At 46.1% G+C, this 20888-nt stretch overlaps 1 protein-coding gene across 3 annotated transcripts in view; it reads right to left on the reverse strand.

The window, feature by feature from the left end:
• Nucleotides 1–12425, reverse strand: part of PRKCB (protein kinase C beta) — a 334566-nt gene extending 322141 nt beyond the window's left edge. The window contains exons 1-2 of one of the 3 annotated variants that reach the window (XM_023246795.2): nt 12045–12425; nt 11005–11036 (exon numbers count right to left, since the gene is read on the reverse strand). In XM_023246795.2, coding sequence (XP_023102563.1) covers nt 11005–11036; nt 12045–12217 — 205 coding nt within the window. In that variant the 5' untranslated portion in view covers nt 12218–12425. Of the gene's footprint in view, nt 1–8868; nt 9221–11004; nt 11037–12044 lie in introns of those variants that run through there. The other 2 variants (XM_023246794.2, XM_019820790.3) reach the window with 2 other exon arrangements.
• Between the last annotated feature and the right edge of the window lie 8463 nt (nt 12426–20888).

A 20888-nucleotide genomic window follows, 5' to 3' on the forward strand; every position in this document is an offset into this window, starting at 1 on the left:
CTTCTTCAACCCAAAAGAGCACGTAAACATTCCATCTGGAGGATGAAGGGAACTCAAAATTTAAAAAGTGAAATGGTCAGAAATCTATTTAAAGTTGAAATGCCATCAACACGTTTTCAAAATGAAGACAGCAGATGGGACCATCACAGATCTCAATTCAGCTTCTGAGGTTTCCCACAAATTAAAGATTCCAAAGCCAGGAAACTGTTGCACAGAAAACACTGTTGCTCACCCGTGTTCCTGTCACAGCTCTGACCCCAGCTAAGAGTTTCTCACTCAGAAACATTGTGAGTTGCACCTGCACCTAATACTATTGCCCACAGCGTGTAAACACGTTCATTCTTGCATCAAGTCCTTGACTCGGGTTCATTGCACTTGCCTCCCCAACGGGATTATAGAGTCAGTAAGGACAAGACGACACCCAGCCCCAGGAATAAATGCAAATAGCTGCCATTTATCAAGCGCTCAGTGCACATCAGGCGAGGCACTAAGGAATTACTGGACGTGTGCCCTCTAAACAAGATACTATTGTTTCCTTTTACCTCTAAAGCAACAGAAGCTCAAAGTGTTTAAGGAAATATGTTCCTCGGCCCTGTACCAAGAAGCCAAGATTTGAGGCAATGCCTTTCAATTTCCAAAGCACAAACTCCTCACTACCCATGCAGCATGGGCTCCATTAACACGTGTTGGATAAGTGACAGCAGCTGGGCGGGAGAAAGGCAGTGGGAGGATTCCTTTCAGAGGAAAAATCATTTCCACGGCCCTCTCTGCCTAAGGATGCAGGGAAGAGAGATATCCCTATTGTTAGAACCGTAAAAATAACCCAGTAACCACCTCCCAAAATAGAACAATCAGCAATATGACTGACACGAAAATCCAAACGTCTCTCTATGACGTGAGACCCTCAGTGCTCCGGTGACACCCCCCACAGCCTCTAAATGGTCATTTCAGCTTCTCGTACCTGCCCTCCAAGCCCACAAGCCTGGAATTTCGGGATCTGAGTCACAGCAATTACTGTTTCAAATGTGCTTCATGCTCCTCTTTTTCACACGTTTAGCCACTTCCCTCACCCTCTTTAGAACAATGACAACAAGCACCTCCTAGTCACTATCCTGCCTTCACAAGGTCCAAACCCTCCTATATGACGTTGATCTCCAAGCGCCGCCCCTCCCCGACCCAAGCACACCCTCCTTCCCATTCCCTGCGTGTGCTCTGTTCTCTCCTTTGTGTGTTCAACTTGAGTTGTCCTCTGCGTGAAACACCCTTCCCAGCCCCCAGCCTCCTGTCAATCTGGGAACTCCCACTCCTGCTGTAAGATTGTTCCCAAATGTTACCTCCTCTGTGGAATCTTCTCCACCCCTCCCAGGAGTAAGGATGTCATCCCACTTCTCATTTATGTGGCAGAACTAACTGGCCATGTGCTGTTCTCCCCACAAATGACCAGGAAGATCGTCAAGGGCACAAGGATAGATTCCTCTCCAAAGCCCATACTGCAACGGGACATTTTACAATACATTTCTTCTAAGTTATTTATTAGTTACTGTTCTTCTTCCACTAGAATGTAAATTCCATGAGGTCAGGGACTCTGTCTGGTTCACTGCTCCAGTTCCAGTGCCTAAAATAGTGCCTGAAACATGGTAGGCACTCAAATATTTGCTGAGTGAATGAATGCACAGATGGACAGATGGCTAGATGGATGGTGGAATGGATGGATGGTTGGGTGAACTGATGGATGAATGGACAGCAGATGGAAAAATGGCTGGATAGATAGATGAATGGATTAGTGAGTGGGTTGGTGGGTAGATGGATGGAGAGATAGATCGTTGGATCAAGCAGGATCATGCTTCACCAGCCCAGGGTCATAGAGTCATGGAGACAGAGCAGGATTTGAAATCAGGCCTGATTTTTTGAGCCTGTACTCTCAATCCAATTTATACTGCCTATCTAGAAACCCAAAGTCTGGTCACTGGACAGCAGCAAGATAAAAGAAGAAAGAGTCTAAAATTCCCGCCCCCCACCTGGGAACATGGTTATTGTTGAGCTAAATTAATTTCCATCTACTTAGTAAATGCCAAGACTCAACAGGAAGGCATCTGAACCCTCCTAGTCTGGGTCTCAGTTCCCCTTCTGACTCAGTAGGGCAATGCTCTGTGTGTGGGCTGAGGGAAAAGGAGACATCCAGGAGACACAAACAAGCAAGACAGAGGACATAAAAAGTAACAGCAACAATACCAATAGTAATATTAAAAGATTGATACTCCTGAATAAAAGCCAACGTCTCTTCCAAACCTCGCTGGAGCCTACAAGTGTGATGTCTTTCAATTCTCGGCTACATTGAGTTTTCTTCCAACACCAACCATTTCTAGGAAAAACAATGATGCTCCTTCTCTATTCACAGGAAGGAACAGCCAGTATAAAATTAGACCCAGAGGTAAAACAGGACGAGGCTTGACATTAGGCAAAAGTGGGTGTGGGGAGGATGGTTTAAGGGTAGAAACTAACATACCCCTATGTGCTCATAACTCCCTGTAGTTCTTTTATAACAAAAAATAAAAAGCATCTATTAAGTGCCCAAATTTGTGTTAGAGAGGCACTAAAGACATGTTAGCACCAAACCGAGATCAGAAAAGATGGAGATCATTTTCTGCATGTGATCAATGAGGCTTACTGTGAAACTACTTACTAATTACCTTCCAAATGAAAGCAAACACCGCCTAAGCCAACAAAATGAACAGCTGTAGAACATCGGACCTCGACCCAGGGTAAGGAAGGTATCTGGGAGTCAAGGCGAGTAACCCTGTGTCCCTCAAAACTGGCTTTCAGTTCACATGCCTCTCACTGAAATGCTTTACGCTCCCTTTTTACTTATTCTCAACCTGTCAGCTCAAACTTGTTCCTCCACCTCTGAAATGATCTGATTTTTTTTCTCCACCTCAAACTGCAACCCCTAAAACAAAAAGGAAGCCAGTTCATTATCTGAGTTATTAGCCAGGAGGTGATGAAGTTCTTTGTCGAACTGGGAGAGAAGCCATCTTCAGGTAGCTATCTGATTCTACTAAATATTCATCTTACTCGCGACCATGGCACAGGTAAAGATTCAGGGCTTCTCTGCAGAATGTGACAGAGATAAGACCTTCTCTGTATCTTCACCCAGGATATGAGCAGCTTCACACAATACAGATATTTGAGCTCTGGCTCCCTGGCAACTCAGACTTTCTCCAATTACTTCGAAGGATGGGAAGTTATTTGCCTTTTGTTTTTGGTTTTTCATTCTCAGACCAAAGAATTCCCTGACTCCACCCCAACCGTGGCAGAGGGTAGCATCCCCCTTATAAATTCTCGTGCACCCTGTACACTTCCTACAAAGTGCTTAACAAAAGTAAGCTTAAATATGGTTACAATGGGGGGCGCCTGGGTGGCGCAGTCGGTTAAGCGTCCGACTTCAGCCAGGTCACGATCTCGCGGTCCGTGAGTTCGAGCCCCGCGTCAGGCTCTGGGCTGATGGCTCGGAGCCTGGAGCCTGTTTCCGATTCTGTGTCTCCCTCTCTCTCTGCCCCTCCCCCGTTCATGCTCTGTCTCTCTCTGTCCCAAAAATAAATAAACGTTGAAAAAAAAAATTTAAATATGGTTACAATGATTGGTAGAATATTGATCTTTTAATGTTTATTTATTTTTGAGAGAGAGCCCAAGTGGGGGAGGCACAGGGCGGGGCAGGGGGGACAGAGGATCCGAAGGGGGCCCTACACTGACAGCACAGAGCCCAACATGGGGCTTGAACTCACAAACTGTGAGATGATGACCTGGGCTGAAGTTGGACGCTCAACCGACTGAGCAACCCAGGTGCCCCATGATTCACAGAATATTTACACTGTAACCTGCATGGCATTAGGATCTACTTGAGCTCATTCACCATAGTATTCCTGCCATCTAAAATAATTCCTGACATATAGAACTTAATGAGTGAATATTTTTTGGAAGCATGAATGGATATATAGAATGATAAATGGATGGAGGGAGGGATGGAAATGGATGGATGCATAAATGCATGTAAATATACAAGGTTCCTACCAGATTTTCAAGCAGCCATCACACCTCCAAATGCCACATGTAAACACTGTGGATTTTGTACACCCTATAAAAAGCCCAACAATCTATCTATATAATATCACACAATTTTAATGGAGAAATAGGATGAGTCAAGCCAAAGGATCCATGAAATTAGATCAAATGCCAAAAATGATGAGACCAAGCTTTTGAATGCATCATCCAGAGATGGTGAAATATTCAGCTGATCCCTCTACCCACCCAAGAAGTAATTAGACTACAAAGTCAAAGGAGCAGAACACGGATTTTAAATTGTACTTAGTAGTAATTTAACTACCTGTAGCTGAAAAGCATCAAAAGGAGATGCATATTCTCAAAACTGTGACATACTGATGTATTTACGTATGTTTTTTATATACACACATGTGTGTGCGTACTCACAGAGACAGAAAGCTAGGCAGAAAAAGACAGAGAAAGAAGAAAGAGAGACTCCAATAACAAGAATACATATAAATAACTGTCAAACCTTTGGTTCATCCTTTGACCAATTACTTTCTCTGTTATCTTTTTCTTTCTTGACCCAAAGACACCAAAAACATGCTGGACGTGGTTCTAGGCAGGACACCTGGAGTATCACCCGTACTCAGAAACAACATATTTTTTTAATTACTTTCTAAGAACCTGCATATCATATCAGTTACATTTCCAAAGGTGGCATTTTCCATATTTACTTAGAAAGGCATTCTGTTGCCCAGTGACAAAGCTTTTTGAGTTTGCCCTGAGTGCCTGACAGCTCAAAATGAATTTACTGTTGCCTCTCCAACAAATCAGCCCTCCTTTTTAAGACCCAACATTAATTCACTTAAATATTTTTTTAATGTTTGTTTATTTTGGAGGGAGAGAGCGCGAGCTCACATGACCAGGGGAGGAGCAGAGACAGGGAGACACAATCCAAAGCAGGCTCTGTGCTGACAGCAGAGAGCCCAATGTGGGGTTACCGGTTTTTAAATTTTTTGAATATTTAGTTATTTTTGAAAGAGAGAGAGCATGCACGTGAGCAGGGGAGGGACAGAGAGAGAGGAAGAGAGAAAGAATCCCAAGCAGGCTTCCTCACTATCAGGGCAGAGCCTGAGGTGGGTCTCAATCTCAGGAATCAAACCCTGAGATCATGACCTGAGCCAAAATCAAGAGTCAGACGTTTAACTCATTGAGCCACCCACGCACCCCTCACCTGAAGATTTTTATTTCAAATGGGACTTTGGGCCTAAAATCCCACTTCAGGTGGAAAAAATAAAAAAGTCAAACCATTAAATACAAAGTCAAAGAGCTTCGGCCTTTTACCCACATTAAACCCTCAGGACACATTCAGAAAAAGCTAAGAGGTGAGCAGAATTTCACTCACAGTCCTCTGGGATCTGCTTCTGGAAGGGAAATGGAATAATAGAAGGCTGCTTCAGTAGGTCACAGCCTGACTTACCGATTGTACAAAAAACAAACCAACAAACAAAAAAACAAAAAAAAAGCCCTCTTTATGAGAAAGTCCTACCTGAAGTATAAGATATCACATTATAAGTTGCCAGGGAAAACTATGCCAAAAATAAAATTAACCTTTGATTCAGCTCTGATTGTTGTTTTTAAAAAGAGCACACTTTAATCTCTATGTGTTGACTACACACGAAAATAAACTTGTATCCCGTAGAGTTAAACGTGGATAAAAACGGCAATGTTTGAATTCATGCAACACTTTGGGGTTCTTAAAGAATAACTTCTATTAAAAGGTTAAGAAAACCGCTCTCAGATCTACACAGGAAAGAGAAGAGCTGGCTTACTCATTATAATCATCCCTGCTAGGTTTTCATAGTCAGAAAACTAGTGAGCTGGGGTTTTTCTAGAGAGTCCCTGACAAGTTGAGATCTTTCTCACGAGGAAAGGGTGAGAAAAGAGAATCTAAACAAGCCTGGCTGGCTGAGCAGTGCACTCACTGGTGCTGCCCAAAGTCTATGAAGAAACACATCTGAGAGGAAAACCTACCTAAATACACGAAAGTGGCCTAGTCATTCAATGACTTCCAGAATGAACTTCTCCCACTTTGACAGAGTTTCCTACCATGAATCAAGTAATAATGATCGTCTCACTTAGAGTCATGGATACTTACTGTGGATATTTCTCTTATACCTTGGTGTATACCATAACTCTATGAGATAGGTACTATTAGCCCCATTTTACAGATGAGGAAACTGAGGCCACTACAGGTGGATGACTTGTCTAAGTTCACAAAGCAAGTAGGTGGCAGAGCAGAGATTGAAACTCAGTTCTACCTGACTCTAACCCCATGCTATGAATTCTGAATCTCTAAATTGTATTGCTTGCCTGTTTATACTAAAGTATAAAAAAAAAACAGTTTTGGGGTTCCTGGGTGGTTCAGTAGGTTAAGCATCTGACTTCAGGTCAGGCCATGATCTCAGAGTTCATGAGTTTGAGCCCCACATCGGGCTCTGTGCTGACAGCTCAGGGCCTGGAGCCTGCTTCGGATTCTGTGTCTCCCGCTCTCTCTGCCCCTCCCCCGCTTTCTTTCTCTCTCTCCCTCTCTCCCTCTCTCTCTCTCTCTCTCTCTCTCTCTCTCTCAAAAATAAATAAACATTTAAAAAAAAATTTTTTTTAATTAGTTTTTCTCTGCCAAACTGCAAAAGCTTCTTGGGGTAAGAGTCTAATTCTACCCAAAGTCTTGTTTTCATTACAATTAACACACAAATGCAAGTTCTAAGGTCCTCTAAAGAATGCCAGAGGGGGTGCCTGGGTGGCTCAGTCGGTTAAGCGTCCGACTTCAGCTCAGGTCACGATCTCGCGGTCCGTGAGTTCGAGCCCCGCGTCAGGCTCTGGGCTGATGGCTCAGAGCCTGGAGCCTGCTTCTGATTCTGTGTCTCCCTCTCTCTCTGCCCCTCCCCTGTTCATGCTCTGTCTCTCTCTGTCTCAAAACTAAATAAATGTTAAAAAATTAAAAAAAAAAAAAAAAAAAAGAATGCCAGAGAAAAGTCAGCCTTGCTTCTCTGAGGGTCCCATTTATTATCCAGAATTTAGTTTCATAATATAGATGTTCAGCCCTAGCACTCTGTCACCAGAGGCCTTAAGCTACCTCACAGAGTGTGGTTTTATAGAACACAGAGACCGTGGGTAACAAAAAGGGAAGAAATTTTATGGCAATCTGGAATTTTGTCCTCTAGCAGTACAAAAACAAGGGAATCTATTCATAAGCTCCCCTGATCACACGGAAATCCATGATTTCCCACGGCTGATGGACTTTCCATCCTTCCTCCCTCAGCCCATCCCAGCATCCCCAATTTCCACGGCAGCACGATGGAGCACCGAGGCTCAGGGGGTTCCCTGCCTTAGGATCATCTTACACAACTCCTACCCAAGAATGGCACAGACTAAACCCCCTCTCCCCTTCTACTTTTGAAATGGAACACCGCCACCCTAACTTGTAGCCAGGAACAGGACAACTTGAAATTAACACCACATTTTCCATATACCCCTTTGTAACATGGTGTGGGTATACGATTAAGCTCCAGCTAATAGCTCAGACGCAGAAGTATCTTGCAGCAAGTTCCATAAGGGAGAGTGAGCATGTGACCTTTGCCTGTCTTTTTACCCTTTCCTCCTTCCTGCTGGCTGAAACAAAGATTCAATGACGGGATCCTAGCATCCTTCTTAGACCATGAGCTAATTGTCACCTCCTGGATGGTGGAGCAGAAAACTGAAAGGAGATAGGACCCTGGGCTCTGGACCTCTGACTAATGTAAGAAACTAAAACCTTAAGTATTCTTGGGGCACCTGGGTGGCTCAGTCAGTTAAGCATCACACTTCAGCTCAGGTCATGATCTCACAGTTCATGACATCGAGCCCCACTTGGAGTGAGTTCAGGCTCTGCACTCTCTCTCTACCCCTCAAGGGATTCTCTCTCTCTCTCCCTCTCTCTCTCTCTCTCTCTCTCTCTCTCTCTCTCTCTCTCTCTGCCCCTCATTCACTTGCATGCTATTTCTCTCCCTGAAAAATAAATAAATAAATAAATAAATAAATAAATAAATAAATAAATAAATAAATAAATCCTTATGTGTTCTCTATAAAATGTTGATCCCATTTTAACTGGGCGTACTTTCAGAGGAAATCGGTGGTGTCAAAATATTCAGGTGGTTCCAAAATCAGTCCCAGGCAACTCTGAGCAGATCAGAAGATAACCTTCTCCCCTTCCTGGACGCCTCCCTCCAACCTAAGCATCTCTATGTCAGGGGCTGCCAATCCACCCTATCCCCTCTCTCTTGCTCCTTCCCACTCCAGCCCAGATGGAATAAACTGCCAAAACAGTGACATGGGTGACCAGATGTTCACAGCTGGATTTCAGCTCTCACCTAGCAGCTGGTTCCATGGCAAAGCTACTCTCTAGGGGCAGTCTTCTCTCACACCAGCCCCTACCTTGGGGGATCTGGGGGACAATCCCAGGGGCTGCTCTTTTCTGAGCACTTACTCTGTGCTAAGCTCTGATCCAAACATCTCCCATGCAACAGCTTTGGGCTACTCAGCAACTTTTTAAGGTAGGTCCTGTTTATTGGACCCATTTTATACACAAGACACCTGAGCTCAATAACACGGCTGGGAAGCCTCGAAGCCAAATTCAAACCCACAGTGACCTGCCTGATGGCCTATACATGTACGTGCACTACCCTACACTGCCCCTCAGGGACAGGAGAAAAATAAAGGTGATATAATAATAATAATAATAATAATAATAATAATAATAATAATAATAATAATCGTAAGTACTTCTACCTCTGAAGTTGCCGTATTTGATGAGAAACTTTAATTCTGCTTTACTCTCACTACACCAGAAAATTCCTACCCCTTTCCAGGCTTTGAAAAACAGGATCTCCTGCTTCAGGTATGTCATCACCTACACATCCAGAATGACTTCCCCAAGCATCAGTGACTGCAGAGCGGGTGGGAAAGCAGCAATAAAAATGTTCAAAAATCACCCTGGACACCAGCAAGAGACAAAGACAGAAACAGATGCATGGAAGTGAAAGGTAACCTCAAAGATCATCTACACATTCCAGCACTAAGACACCACTGATATTCTGCTTCGGGGGCCAAAGTTCTAGAAAACAATCTGTTTGCAAAAGAGCCTAAGCTGTTGCCACTTTAAAGGGATTTGGAAAGACCTGAAACTAACATAACACTGGATGTTAATTATACTTCAATTAAAATAATAATAATAAAATTAAAATAAGATCACATAAAACTGGAGGGGCACCTGGGCGGCTCAGTCGGTTAAGCGTCCGACTCTTGATTTCAGCTCAGGTCATGATCCCATGGTTCGTGGGTTCAAGCCTCATGTCGGGCTCTGTACTGACAATGTGGAACCTGCTTGGGATTCTCTCTCTTTCTCTCTCTCTCTCTCTGCCCCTCCTCTGCTCACGTGTACCTTCTCTCTCTCTCTCTCTGTCTCAAAATAAATAACTAAACTTTAAAAAAGAGAGTATGTAAAACTGGAAAAAAAATTATAAAGGGATTTAGGAAGTTCTCTGGTGCAGAGTGTGAGGCTGGCTGGGGCTCCACATCTTGGTAAGAGAGGCTGGGAAGGTCTGAAGGCTCACCGTATGAGCCAGCTCTTCCCTGGATCTCAGGTGAAGGAACCTGAGAGTCTCAGAAGACAGCAGTGCCACAATGAGAGCACTGTGTATGACTGACAATGCCACCTACACTCACCAGGGATCACTGGACTTTTCCCTGGAGGGTTGGAGGTGCTATAACAAAAAAAAAAAAATCAGTACTAAGCCACGTCGCAGACTCTTGAATGCTCAAATGCTTTCTTCTCCTGATCTAAACCCCGCTCCCCAGTGTGGTCAATTTGCCCCTAAGACACGCCCCAGAAATGAGACATTTCTCACCAAACTCAACCACACATGGCTCAGAATTGGGGAGGGGGGAAAAAAAAAAAACTTCCCAGAACAAAAGTTGAAAACTTGAATGCCTACCAGAGACAGAAATTCTGGGTGAGGCGGACCCGGTTGGGAAGGACTGAGATAAAATAGTGAATGTGTGCCCCCCCCAACTATGAAAATAACTCCAAATGACTGTTCCAACAAGAAAGTAGGACCAATTCTCAGCAAACTTGAAGCTGGAAATTCAAGGATGTATGTGAAATCTCCCAGTTCTGAATGTGGGCATCAAATTCAAAAAATGTTGGATACCCTAAGGGCTAAACAAGTCCACAGGGAATTTGACCACGGAGAGCGAGTTTGCAGTGAGAAATGGCCAAGGCCACCTTACACAGGAGTGCAAGTCACTACTAGGTTGAGCATCTCTGGCTAGGGTCAAGGATCTCAAACCAGGTGCAAAGACCCAGGTAGCCAGTCACTTGGAGTCCTTCCTGTAGGTAGCCAGAAGATGGAAAGGCAATCAGCATCGGCGAGGCACCCCATCTGGAACGACCTCTTTCAGAGAGGGAGGAGGCCCAGGGGACAACCCCGGTCACTTTTCTAGGGGATGCGCCATATGCAGAGGCGGCAGCCACCTGTGGAGACTTCTGTGAAGCAGGGGAAGAGATAGAACCTCTCTCTGTGAGATGAGGAAGGGCCTCTCTGAGGAAGGGATCCTCCCAGAAATGGCCCCTGGAGACACTTCTTCCAGAAGCAGGACTGGCCAAGCAAGATAGGTTCAGGCTCTTCCAGCCGCGATGGCAGAAATAGGGTCTCTCACGGCACTCACCTGTCCTGGATGAAGCATCACTGCCCCCACATAAACACACGCCTTAAAAGGACCCTTTTGTGGTGATGCATTCCTAGCTTGGCAGGTCACTTTGACAGATAGGATTCCTTCACTCCCTGCCTAACTCAGTCACTTCTAGAAAGTCTTTTTCACCATCTCTTCCCACAAACTGGGCATCCCCAGAGCCCCACAGCCTACCTTGGCACTGGAATCCTTGCTTCCCGAAGCCCCTGCAAAGGCAGAAACAGGCATGTCAGGCAGCCCTAGGGGCCCAGCCACCAGCCAGTTCCCCCACGTCACCCCCCTTCCCCGGTCCCTCTACCCCAGGTGCAACCTCCCAGCCACAGGCGGGTGCCCAAGAGTCTTCCGCCTTTGGGGGAGGGGGCAGCTGGGAGCTCGACGGTAACCCCCACCTCCCCCTCAGAAGGCAGAAGAGAGAGGCTGCGACCACCAGGTGGCGGGATGGGGGGAGCCTTTCCGTCGCAGGGAGGGTGGGGGGCAGGCGGGAGATCTGCCCACAGAGATGCCCCGGTACCTTCGGGGAAAGAGAAGAGATAAAGCCACATCCAGAGGGAGGATGAGAAAGACCCCGCGGTGGTGGGGTTCCCCAGGGGGCTGCGAAGAGAGAAAGGGCTCCCCACGTCTAGAGGGACGGGGCGAGAGCTGGGAATAAAGGTCTCCGCAGTGAAGCGAGGGGAAAACTGAGGAGCGCAAAGGGGAACCCTGGCCCGCAGGAAAGAGCAGTAAGAGATAACCCGGGGCGGCACGGCGGGAGACACAGAAGGGGAGGAAAGGATGCCCCACACCCGCAGGGAGATAGACAGGACACCCAGGGCACTGCCCCCGGAAAGGAGGGGAGGGGGTGCGGGCGCCGCCAGCCTGGAAAGAGGCGGGGAGACGGGGAACCCCGAGCGAGCGGGCACTCGAGGCGCTGCCCTCCAGGGAGGGACAGCCACCCCGCGCTCGGAGCAGCCGGAGAACCGGCGCCCGCGACGCGGCCCCGGGGCTCTCCCGAGGCGGCTGGGAAGAAGAGCGGGCAGGAGGCGCCCCGCGGCCGGCCGTCTGGGGCCGGGGAGGAGGAAGCCGCAGGACTGTGCACCCGGGCGTCCGGGGCGGGGAGCCGGGGATGCGGGGCCCGGCGGCGCTCGTCCCCCCCTCGGGGACGCGGAGAGGGGGGCCCCGCGCGCGGCGCTGCCCTCGGGGCCCCGGGAAGGTGCCCTGCGCCGGCGCGCTCTCACCAGATGAAGTCGGTGCAGTGGCTGCAGAAGGTGGGCTGCTTGAAGAAGCGGGCGGTGAATTTGTGGTTCTTCACCTCGTGCACGTTTTTCTGCCGGAGGGCGCCTTTGCGGGCAAAGCGCACGGTGCTCTCCTCGCCCTCGCTCGGCGGCGGCCCCGCAGCCGGGTCAGCCATCTTGCGCGCGGGGAGCGGGAGCCGAGAGGTGCCGGCCCCGGGGCCGCGGGAGCGCGGGCTGCGGGCCCGGGAGGCGCGCGAGGAGGCGGCCGCTGCTGCCGCCCGGGGCCGCGGGCGCTTCCCCTGCGCCGGCTCTGGCCGCCGCGGCGCGCGGAGCTGAGGCTGTCACTCGCCCAGCTGCCGCCGCTCGTCCAGCTGCGCTTGGCACCGCTGGCCCCAGCTGCGGGGGAGGGAGGCGGAGCCCCGGGCAGGCCCCGCCTCCTTCATTTGCATCGCGCCCAGGCCCCGCCCAGCGCCGCCAGCTGCTTTACATATTGGCACCCCTGAGACTGCCGGCCTCCCAGCGAAGTGTTCACCGCCGCAGCGCTGCGGCGCGGGGACCGCAGCCTGCTATCGTCAGCCCTGAGCCTCGCCCCCTGCCCCACTCCTGCGCCTGAGATTGCATTAAGGGGATGAGCACCTTGGGTGCGCCCCCTGGGGAACCCAGAGCGGAAGGACCGACGGGGACTGGGGGTGGGAGGTGGCAAGGGTGGGCGCGACGGATTCCACCCGGCCTCTGCAGAGACTGGTGCCCATCCACCCCGCCTCCATCCCATTGGTCATTCTGCACGCGTCTCCTGGAGGGATGGACTCCCGCTGTCACTCATTCGGAAAGGCCTGTGGCTCCTCACACTTACACACACATACGCACACACTGCAGAGGTAGGGGAGGAGCACAATTATTAGTGTGTGTGTGTGTGTGTGTGTGTGTGTGTGTGTGTGTGTGTGAGCGTACATGTATATGTATATGTATATACACATCATATATATATGTATATGTATATGTATATGTATATGTATATGTATATGTATATATCCACCACAAAGACATTTCTTGGCTTTGCTTGCCCAACCGTTTAGAAGGGAACTCCCTACTTTCTGTCCATCCCCTCCACCAAGAGACTCGGTTTCTTCAATTGTAAAATGGGGCTGAAGGTGACCCGTCTTCACAAATGCTAGTCATATTTGTGCACCATCTGAAAAAAGAAAAAGAAAAAGTCTATCCGGTTGTTGAATTTGAATAGCAAGAGGTATCCATGATAGTAAAATCTCTCCAGATGCTACCACCTGCCCAAAATACCTGCATCTGGAGGCTTCTTCTATTTGTTAAAGAGGGAAATTAAAAGATATTAGAGAGATGCTAAAGACACACTAACGTCCAACTGGGATCCTCTCCTGGATGGAATCTGAAGGATGGAAAGGTAACCAAAAAGAATGATAATTGTCCAGATGAGTAAATAATGCAGTATGATTTAGCCCTATCCATGCCCTGTGTCTCAGACATCCCCCACACCAAGCCCTACTCTCTGGGAACACAGTGCTGCATTAGACCATGAACTTCTTCACTACACCTAGGTTCTGAGAGCAGGCACTGCTCACCATTATGTCATCAGAGCCAAACTCCGTGCCTGACACCTTCTCAGAGCCCCATAAATATCAGTTGAATGAGTAAGTGATTATGTAAATATGTGAGCAAATGAAGGCTTAAAGGGCACTGCCCCTCACCCCTCACTGTGTCCTGTATGTGTTCAATAATAATAAACCTCGAGTGCTAGGTAGATGTCACAGGTACTTGCACTGTCTTACTTAGTCCTTGCAACAACGACCTTGTGTAAGTCCAGAATTTTCATTGTGAAGAAGGATGGTGAGGCTCAGGGTGATTAAGATATAACCCAAAGTCGCGCTGTTGTTGAATGGAGAGGTTAGGCCACGCTAACTACAAAGCATACTGGTGATAAAGGCGCGAAAGAGAGCAGGGTGGAGTTGAACAAGCTACAGTGAACTCCTGCCTAATGAAGCTCAGGTACCGCCATGACGATTTCGCCTGGAAGCTGCTGAGTGGTTAAGTCATTATTAGGCTACATGTGGAGAGCCAGGGTTGTGTTAATAGAATGTCCCTGTGCTGCATAGGAATTCAAAGGTAAGGAGGAAAAAATAGCATTCACTTTTAAGGTTGACATGTTTTGGAAACTGGACGTGCCTGTCTATTATTAGTCCTTTCAGAGGCCCCATCACCAACCAGGGAGGCTTGGGAAAACATCCCAGGAGACATTGCTGCTGAAGTAGATTTCCTTTGAACCGATGAGCTGGAAGCTTGCAGCCCACATCCTGCCTTTTGAACGAACTGCTCTGGATGACTTTGCTCTGTAACAACAAACAGTACCTCATGGGGCCCGAGCCTGGAGAGGCAAGGGCTGGTGGATACCAAAGAAACACTGGATTCTGGGAGGGGCTGCACCATCTGAGGATGAGGGGACACAGTTCCCATTGGACCCAGATCCCCAGGACAGGGGTATACAACCGGTGGCCCTTAGATGCATTTTTTTAGCCAGCGAAGCAAAATTTTTTTCGTTCATATTGGGTATAGAATTTCACACAAATATCCAGATTCTGACTTCTCTAGGAAGCAAGATATGGTTACATGGAACCCACATTCTGCCATTCATTCATTCATTTGTTCATTCCTTTAGCAATGAATTTATTGAGCACCAGCTAGGTGCTGTTCCACACACTGTTAAATAAAACAGACAGCAGGCCCAGCCTTCATGGAGCTTATAGTCTAATGGGCAAGATAGGCAATAACCTAATAAACTAACAAATCTATACTAGGTGGTGTAGAGATTGATGCTGTAAAAGAAACAAGAAAACATGGTAAAGGAATGAAGAATGACAATAGCCAGGAAAATCCTTTCTGATAAGGGGACATCTGAGAAAAGATCTGAATGAAGTGAGAGGGTGAGCCACTGTGCTGAGGGTAGTGATCGAGACAGAGAAAACAAGCAAATGCAAAGGACTTGGGAAAGGAGTGTGCTCAGCATGTTGGAGAAACAGGAAAGAGGCCTCTGTGGCTGGAGAGGAGAGGACACAAAGGGTCCAAGACAAGGTCAGTAAGGTAGCAGGGCACGGTAGACTTGTAAGGAGTCTGGATTTCATTTCAGCGAACAGGAGGCTATTGGACGGTTGAGAGCAGAGAAGTGGCCTGATTACTTGCTTCCTTTTTTTGTTTGTTGTTGTTGTTAAAATGTTTATTTTTGAGAGAGAGAGAGAGAGCGCGCGCGCGCGCGCGCACACACACACACACACACACACACACACACACGCATGCGCGTGGGGGAGGGGCAGAGAGCGAGGAAGACAGAGGATCTGAAACAAACTATTTGCTGACAGCAGAGAGCCCAATGCAAGGCTTGAACTCACAAGCGGTGAGTTTTGAACTTGAGCCAGAGTCAGATGCTTAACTGGCTGAGCCACCTGTTGTTGTTGTTGTTTTTAAAATTACCCCAGATACTGTGTGGAAAATAGATTGGAAAGGGGATAGAATAGAAGCAGGAGAAGCAGTCGAGACCATTTGAGTAGATAAGGCAAGAGATGATGACAACACAGCTTGGTGCCACATGGACCTAAAGGCTTGCTATAGATTCATTGTGGGTCCTCTAGGTCACCAGAGCCCCGCTCGGTCCACCCTGCTAATAAAGGCATGGTTGCTAGCCACTTGAAAGATTTCAGAGGCAACGGGAGGCAGGTTGCTCTGGCCAGGAATGGAGCCCAACATGTCTTAAGTCCAAGCTTCAAGGTTTCTGTGGGTGCCATAATGAATTATCACAAAACTAGGTGGGCTAAAAACAACAGAAATTGATTCTTTCACAATTCTGGGAGCCAGAAGGCTGAAATCAAGATGTCGACAGGGCCCTACTCCCTCTGGAGGCTTCAGAGAAGAATGCTTCCTCGTCTCTTCCAAATTTCAGTGTCTGTCAGGGCATCTGGGTGGCTCAGTTGGTGGAGTATCCGACTTCAGCTCAGGTCATGATCTCATCAGTCGTGGGTTCAAGCCCTGTGTCGGGCTCTGTTCTGACCGCTCAGAGCCTGGAGCCTGCTTCAGATTCTGTGTCTCCCTCTCTCTCTGCCCCTCCCACGCTCATGCTCTGTCTCTCTCTGTCTCTCAAAAATAAGTAAATGTCAAATTTCAGTGGCTTCCAACATTCCTTGGCTTGTGGCCACATCACCCCCATCTCTGCCTCCATCTTCATATCAACGTCTCTCTCTATGTCTCTCTTCTCCTCCTCTGTCTAATCACCTCTGTGTATCTCTTACAAGGACATGGGTCATCAGATTTAGGGCTCAACCAGATAATCTGGGATGATCTCTTCATCTCAAAATCCTTAACATAATTACATCTGCAAAGAAACTTTTCAAATAAGATAACATTCACAGGAATGTTAATTCCAGGAATTAAGACATGAACACTTCTTTTTTGGGGGGTGGGGGGCCACCACCCAACCCACCGTAATGCATAACCCTGGACAAGCCACTTCCTCCTTCTGTGCCTTGCTTTCCTGTAAAAAAAGGGTGGAGATGTAATAGTTTGCCTTCCAAATCTTTCATTCCAAGGTTGCATTCTCCAATATCATAGTCACTAGCCACATATGGCTAGTGAGTATCTGGAATGTAGCTCATCTGAATTGAGATGTGATTGTAAGTATAAAATACATCCCAAAATATCAAGTACTTAGAATGAAAAAGAATGTAAAATACTTCATAAATAACTTTTATCTTTATTGCATGTTGAAATTGTAACATTTTGGATATATTGGGCTAAAACAGATTTCTAAAGTTAATTTCACCTGTTTCTTTTCACTTTTTTAATGTGGCTACTAGAAAATACAAAACTATATATGTGACTCACATTATATTTCTCTAGACTATTTCTCTATTCGAAAGAACAGACTTTAAATAATACTAAATAAATTAATTGTTAAAATTGGGTAATGTAAATAAAAGCTTATCTCTACTCTATGTGGTATCAGCAGTGATGGCTTGACCAGAGGCTGAAGGACCTGCTTTCAAGATGCTCACTCACATGGCTGATAAGTTGGTGCTGGCTGTCAGTTGAGAGCTCACTCAGGGCTTTGAACCAGAGCCTTTGGGTCTCTTTATGTGGACCTCTCCATGGCAGCTTGAGCTTCCTCATAGCATGGTGGTTGAATTCCAAGAGTGAGTGCTCCAAGAGGTAAGAAATAGAAGATAACAGTTCTCAAAGCCTGACCTGGAAACTGGTACAGCATCATTTCTGACATATGCTAATGGTGAAGAAATCACAGAGCCTATATTCATGTCCCAATAAAAAGACCCCATGTCTCAGGGCACCTGAATGGCTCAGTCAATTGAGGGTCTGCCTCTTGATTTCAGCTCAGGTCATGATCTCCTAGTATGTGAGATCAAGTCCTGCATTGGGCTCCGTGCTGACAGTGCAGAGCCTACTTGGAATTCTCTCTCTCCTGCTCTCTGTCCCTCCCTTGCTCATGCTCCCTCTCCCTCAATCTTTCTCTCTCTCTCTCTCTCTCTCTCTCTCACTCAAAGTAAGTAAATAAACATGAAAAAAATACCCCATGTCTCAATAAAGAGTGTCAGAAAATTGGGGGGGCCACACAGGAGGAGCTCAATAAATATTTATTGAATTAATAAAACGCCATGCTTCCCATTTAACATATGAGAAAACAGAAACTTGGAAAAGTGAAGCAATTCTCAAGGTCACTTTAGAACTGCTATTAATGGTAAATTAATATTAAGAAACAGAAAAGTATGGCCCATTCAAAGGGAAAACCTAAATCAACAGAAACTGTCTCAGTGCAAGACCCCATAGAGAAACTACTAAACAAAGATTTTAAAACAACTGTCTCAAAATGCTCAAAGAACTAGGGGAAGATATGGAGAAAGTCAAGAGAAGGATGGGTGAACAAAGTGGAAATATCAAGAGAGAACCTGAAAAGAAACCAAAAGAGATTCTAGAACTGAAGAGTACAATAATTGAAATTAAAAAATTCAGTAAAGGGATTCAAAGGCAGATTTGAGCAGACAGACGAAGGAATCAGTGAACTTGAAGATAGGACAATGGAAATTATCAAGGAACAGAAGGATAAAACAAATGGAAAAGAAAAAGTAAACACAGCCTAAGGATCTGTGGAATGCTATGAGTAAAGGCACATACTTATTGTGGGACCACCCCAAGGGGAAACAAGACAGAAAGGGCAGAAAGATTATTTGAAGAAATAATGGCCTTGGGGCGCCTGGGTGGCGCAGTCGGTTAAGCGTCCGACTTCAGCCAGGTCACGATCTCGCGGTCCGTGAGTTCGAGCCCCGCGTCAGGCTCTGGGCTGATGGCTCGGAGCCTGGAGCCTGTTTCCGATTCTGTGTCTCCCTCTCTCTCTGCCCCTCCCCCGTTCATGCTCTGTCTCTCTCTGTCCCCAAAATAAATAAAAAACGTTGAAAAAAAAATTTTAGAAATAATGGCCCAAACTTCCCAAGTTTCATGAAAGTCATGAATACAGTCACCCAAGGACCTCAAATAACTTTAAGTGAGGTAAATTCAAAGACACTCACCCCGAGACAGATTGTAATCAAACCGTCAAAAGACAAAGACAGAGATTCTCGAAAGCAGCCAGAGAGAAGTGACTCATCACATACAAGGAATCCTCTATAAGATGATGATCAGATTTCTCATCAGAACCTTTGGAGGCCAGAAGACAGTGAAATGATACATTCATAGTGATAAATGGAAAAAAGAAACAACGACAACCCTGTCAACCAGGAATCTTAAAACTGGCAACACCGTCCTTGCAACTGTGAGGAAGACAGTAAGAAGATTCGTTCTTGGATAAACAAAAACTTAGGGATTTTTTTCATCACTAGACTTGCCCTGCAAGAAATGCTAAAGACGATCATGTAGATTGAAATGACACTAGATAGTAACTCAGAGCCATGTGAAGAAATAAAGATCTCAGTAAAAGTGAACATATATGGGCAATTATGAAATGCAGCGTTATCATAGAAATGGTTTATACCTCCACTTTTTGTTTTCTACATGGTTTCCAAGACTAATACAATTTGGGGCACCTGGCTGTCTCCGTCGCAAAGGTATGCAACTCTTGATCTCAAGACTACAAGCCATACACCAGGCATGGAGCTCACTAAAAAAAAGAAAATTAAAAAAAATAATAAAAAGACTAATACATGTTGTTTACAAAAGAATTATTAGGCCTAAAAGCTAGTACCATTGTAAGTCTGGTTTGTAACGCCACATGTTTTTTTCTACGTAATTTAAGAGGCAATGCATTATTGGTTTGTATTTTTGGACACACAGTATATAATGATGTCGTTTTGTGACATCAATAATTGAAGGAGGTGGGGGTTTCCTGGGGGGCTCAGTCAGTTAGGCGGTCGACTATTGATTTCAGCTCGGGTCATGATCTCACAGTTCGTGAGATTGAGCCCCACGTTGCGGGGGGCTGACAGCACAGAGCCTGCTTGAGATTCTCTCTCTCTCTCTCTCTCTCTCTCTCCCTCTACCCCTCCCCTGCTGTCTTTCTCTCTCAAAATAAATAAACATTTAAAAAAAATAAAAAAATATAATTGAAGGAAGTGGGAACAGTACCGTATGGGAGCAGAGTTCTGTATGTTGTTGAAGTGAAGCTAGTACAAATTTAAATTATAGTGTTTTAACTTTAGGATGTTAAATGCAATCTCCATAGTAGCCACAAAGAAAACAGTTATAGAATAGACACAAAAAGAAATGAGAAGGGAATTAAAATGTTTCACTACAAAAAAATCAGCTAAACACAAAGAGAGTAATGCAAGAAACGAGGAATAAAAAAACCATAAGGCATATAGAAAACAAATAACAAAATGACAGAAGTAAGTTCCTCCTTATAAGTAATTCAGTAATTTTGTTTGTTTGTTTTTGAGAGAAGGAGACAGATAGCAAGTGGGGAGAAGAGCAGAAGGACAGAGAATCTCCACACTGAGCGTGGAGTCTGACACCGGGCTTGATCCCACAACCCTGGGATCATGACCTGAGCCAAAATCAAGAGTTGGACACTCAACTGACTGTTGATTTCAGCTCAGGCCATGATTTCAGGGTTGTTGGACCAAGCCCCACATCGGGCTCCAAGCTGAGTGTGGAGCCTGCTTGAGATTCTCTTTCTCTCTCCTTCTGCCCCTCTCCCCTGCTCACACACACACTCTCTCTCTCTCTCAAATAAAAAATTAATTAATTAATTAATTAATTAAAAGGGGGGTTAAAATGGTACTTAAAATTTTTTTCTAATGTTTACTTTTGATAGTGAGAGAGAGAGCATGCACGCAAGCAGAGAAGGGGCAGAGAGAGGGGGAGACGTAGAATCTGAAGCAGGCTCCAGGTGCTGAGCTGTCAGCACAGAGCCATCGCAGGACTCAAACTCACAGACTGTGAGATCATGACCTGAGCCAAAGTCTGACACTTAATCGACCGAGCTCCTAAAATGGTCCTTTCTATGTTTTGTTTTCTTTAGCACAACAAAAAAGTGAATGGAAACAAAAACTAATATTGCTGGGACACAGACATGGAACCAGACCCTGTGCTAAACACGTCACATGCTCTAATGTCTCCGCCTTATGATTCCTATATTATAAACACTTGAGGAAACTAAGTGACAAAGGCTCCGAGGCTCCATGTTACTAACTAGTGCCACTAAGATTTGAACCCAGGTCTTCTGACTCCAGAGCCCATGCTTTAACCATTATGGCTGTTTTCATGACATTCCCTGGGAAATATACTCATATCTCATTAGGATGGGGAATTTCTGCATAGGAAAAGTCT

The sequence above is a fragment of the Felis catus genome, chromosome E3 (assembly GCF_018350175.1).
Source record: "Felis catus isolate Fca126 chromosome E3, F.catus_Fca126_mat1.0, whole genome shotgun sequence".
Taxonomy (NCBI): Eukaryota; Metazoa; Chordata; class Mammalia; order Carnivora; family Felidae; genus Felis; species Felis catus.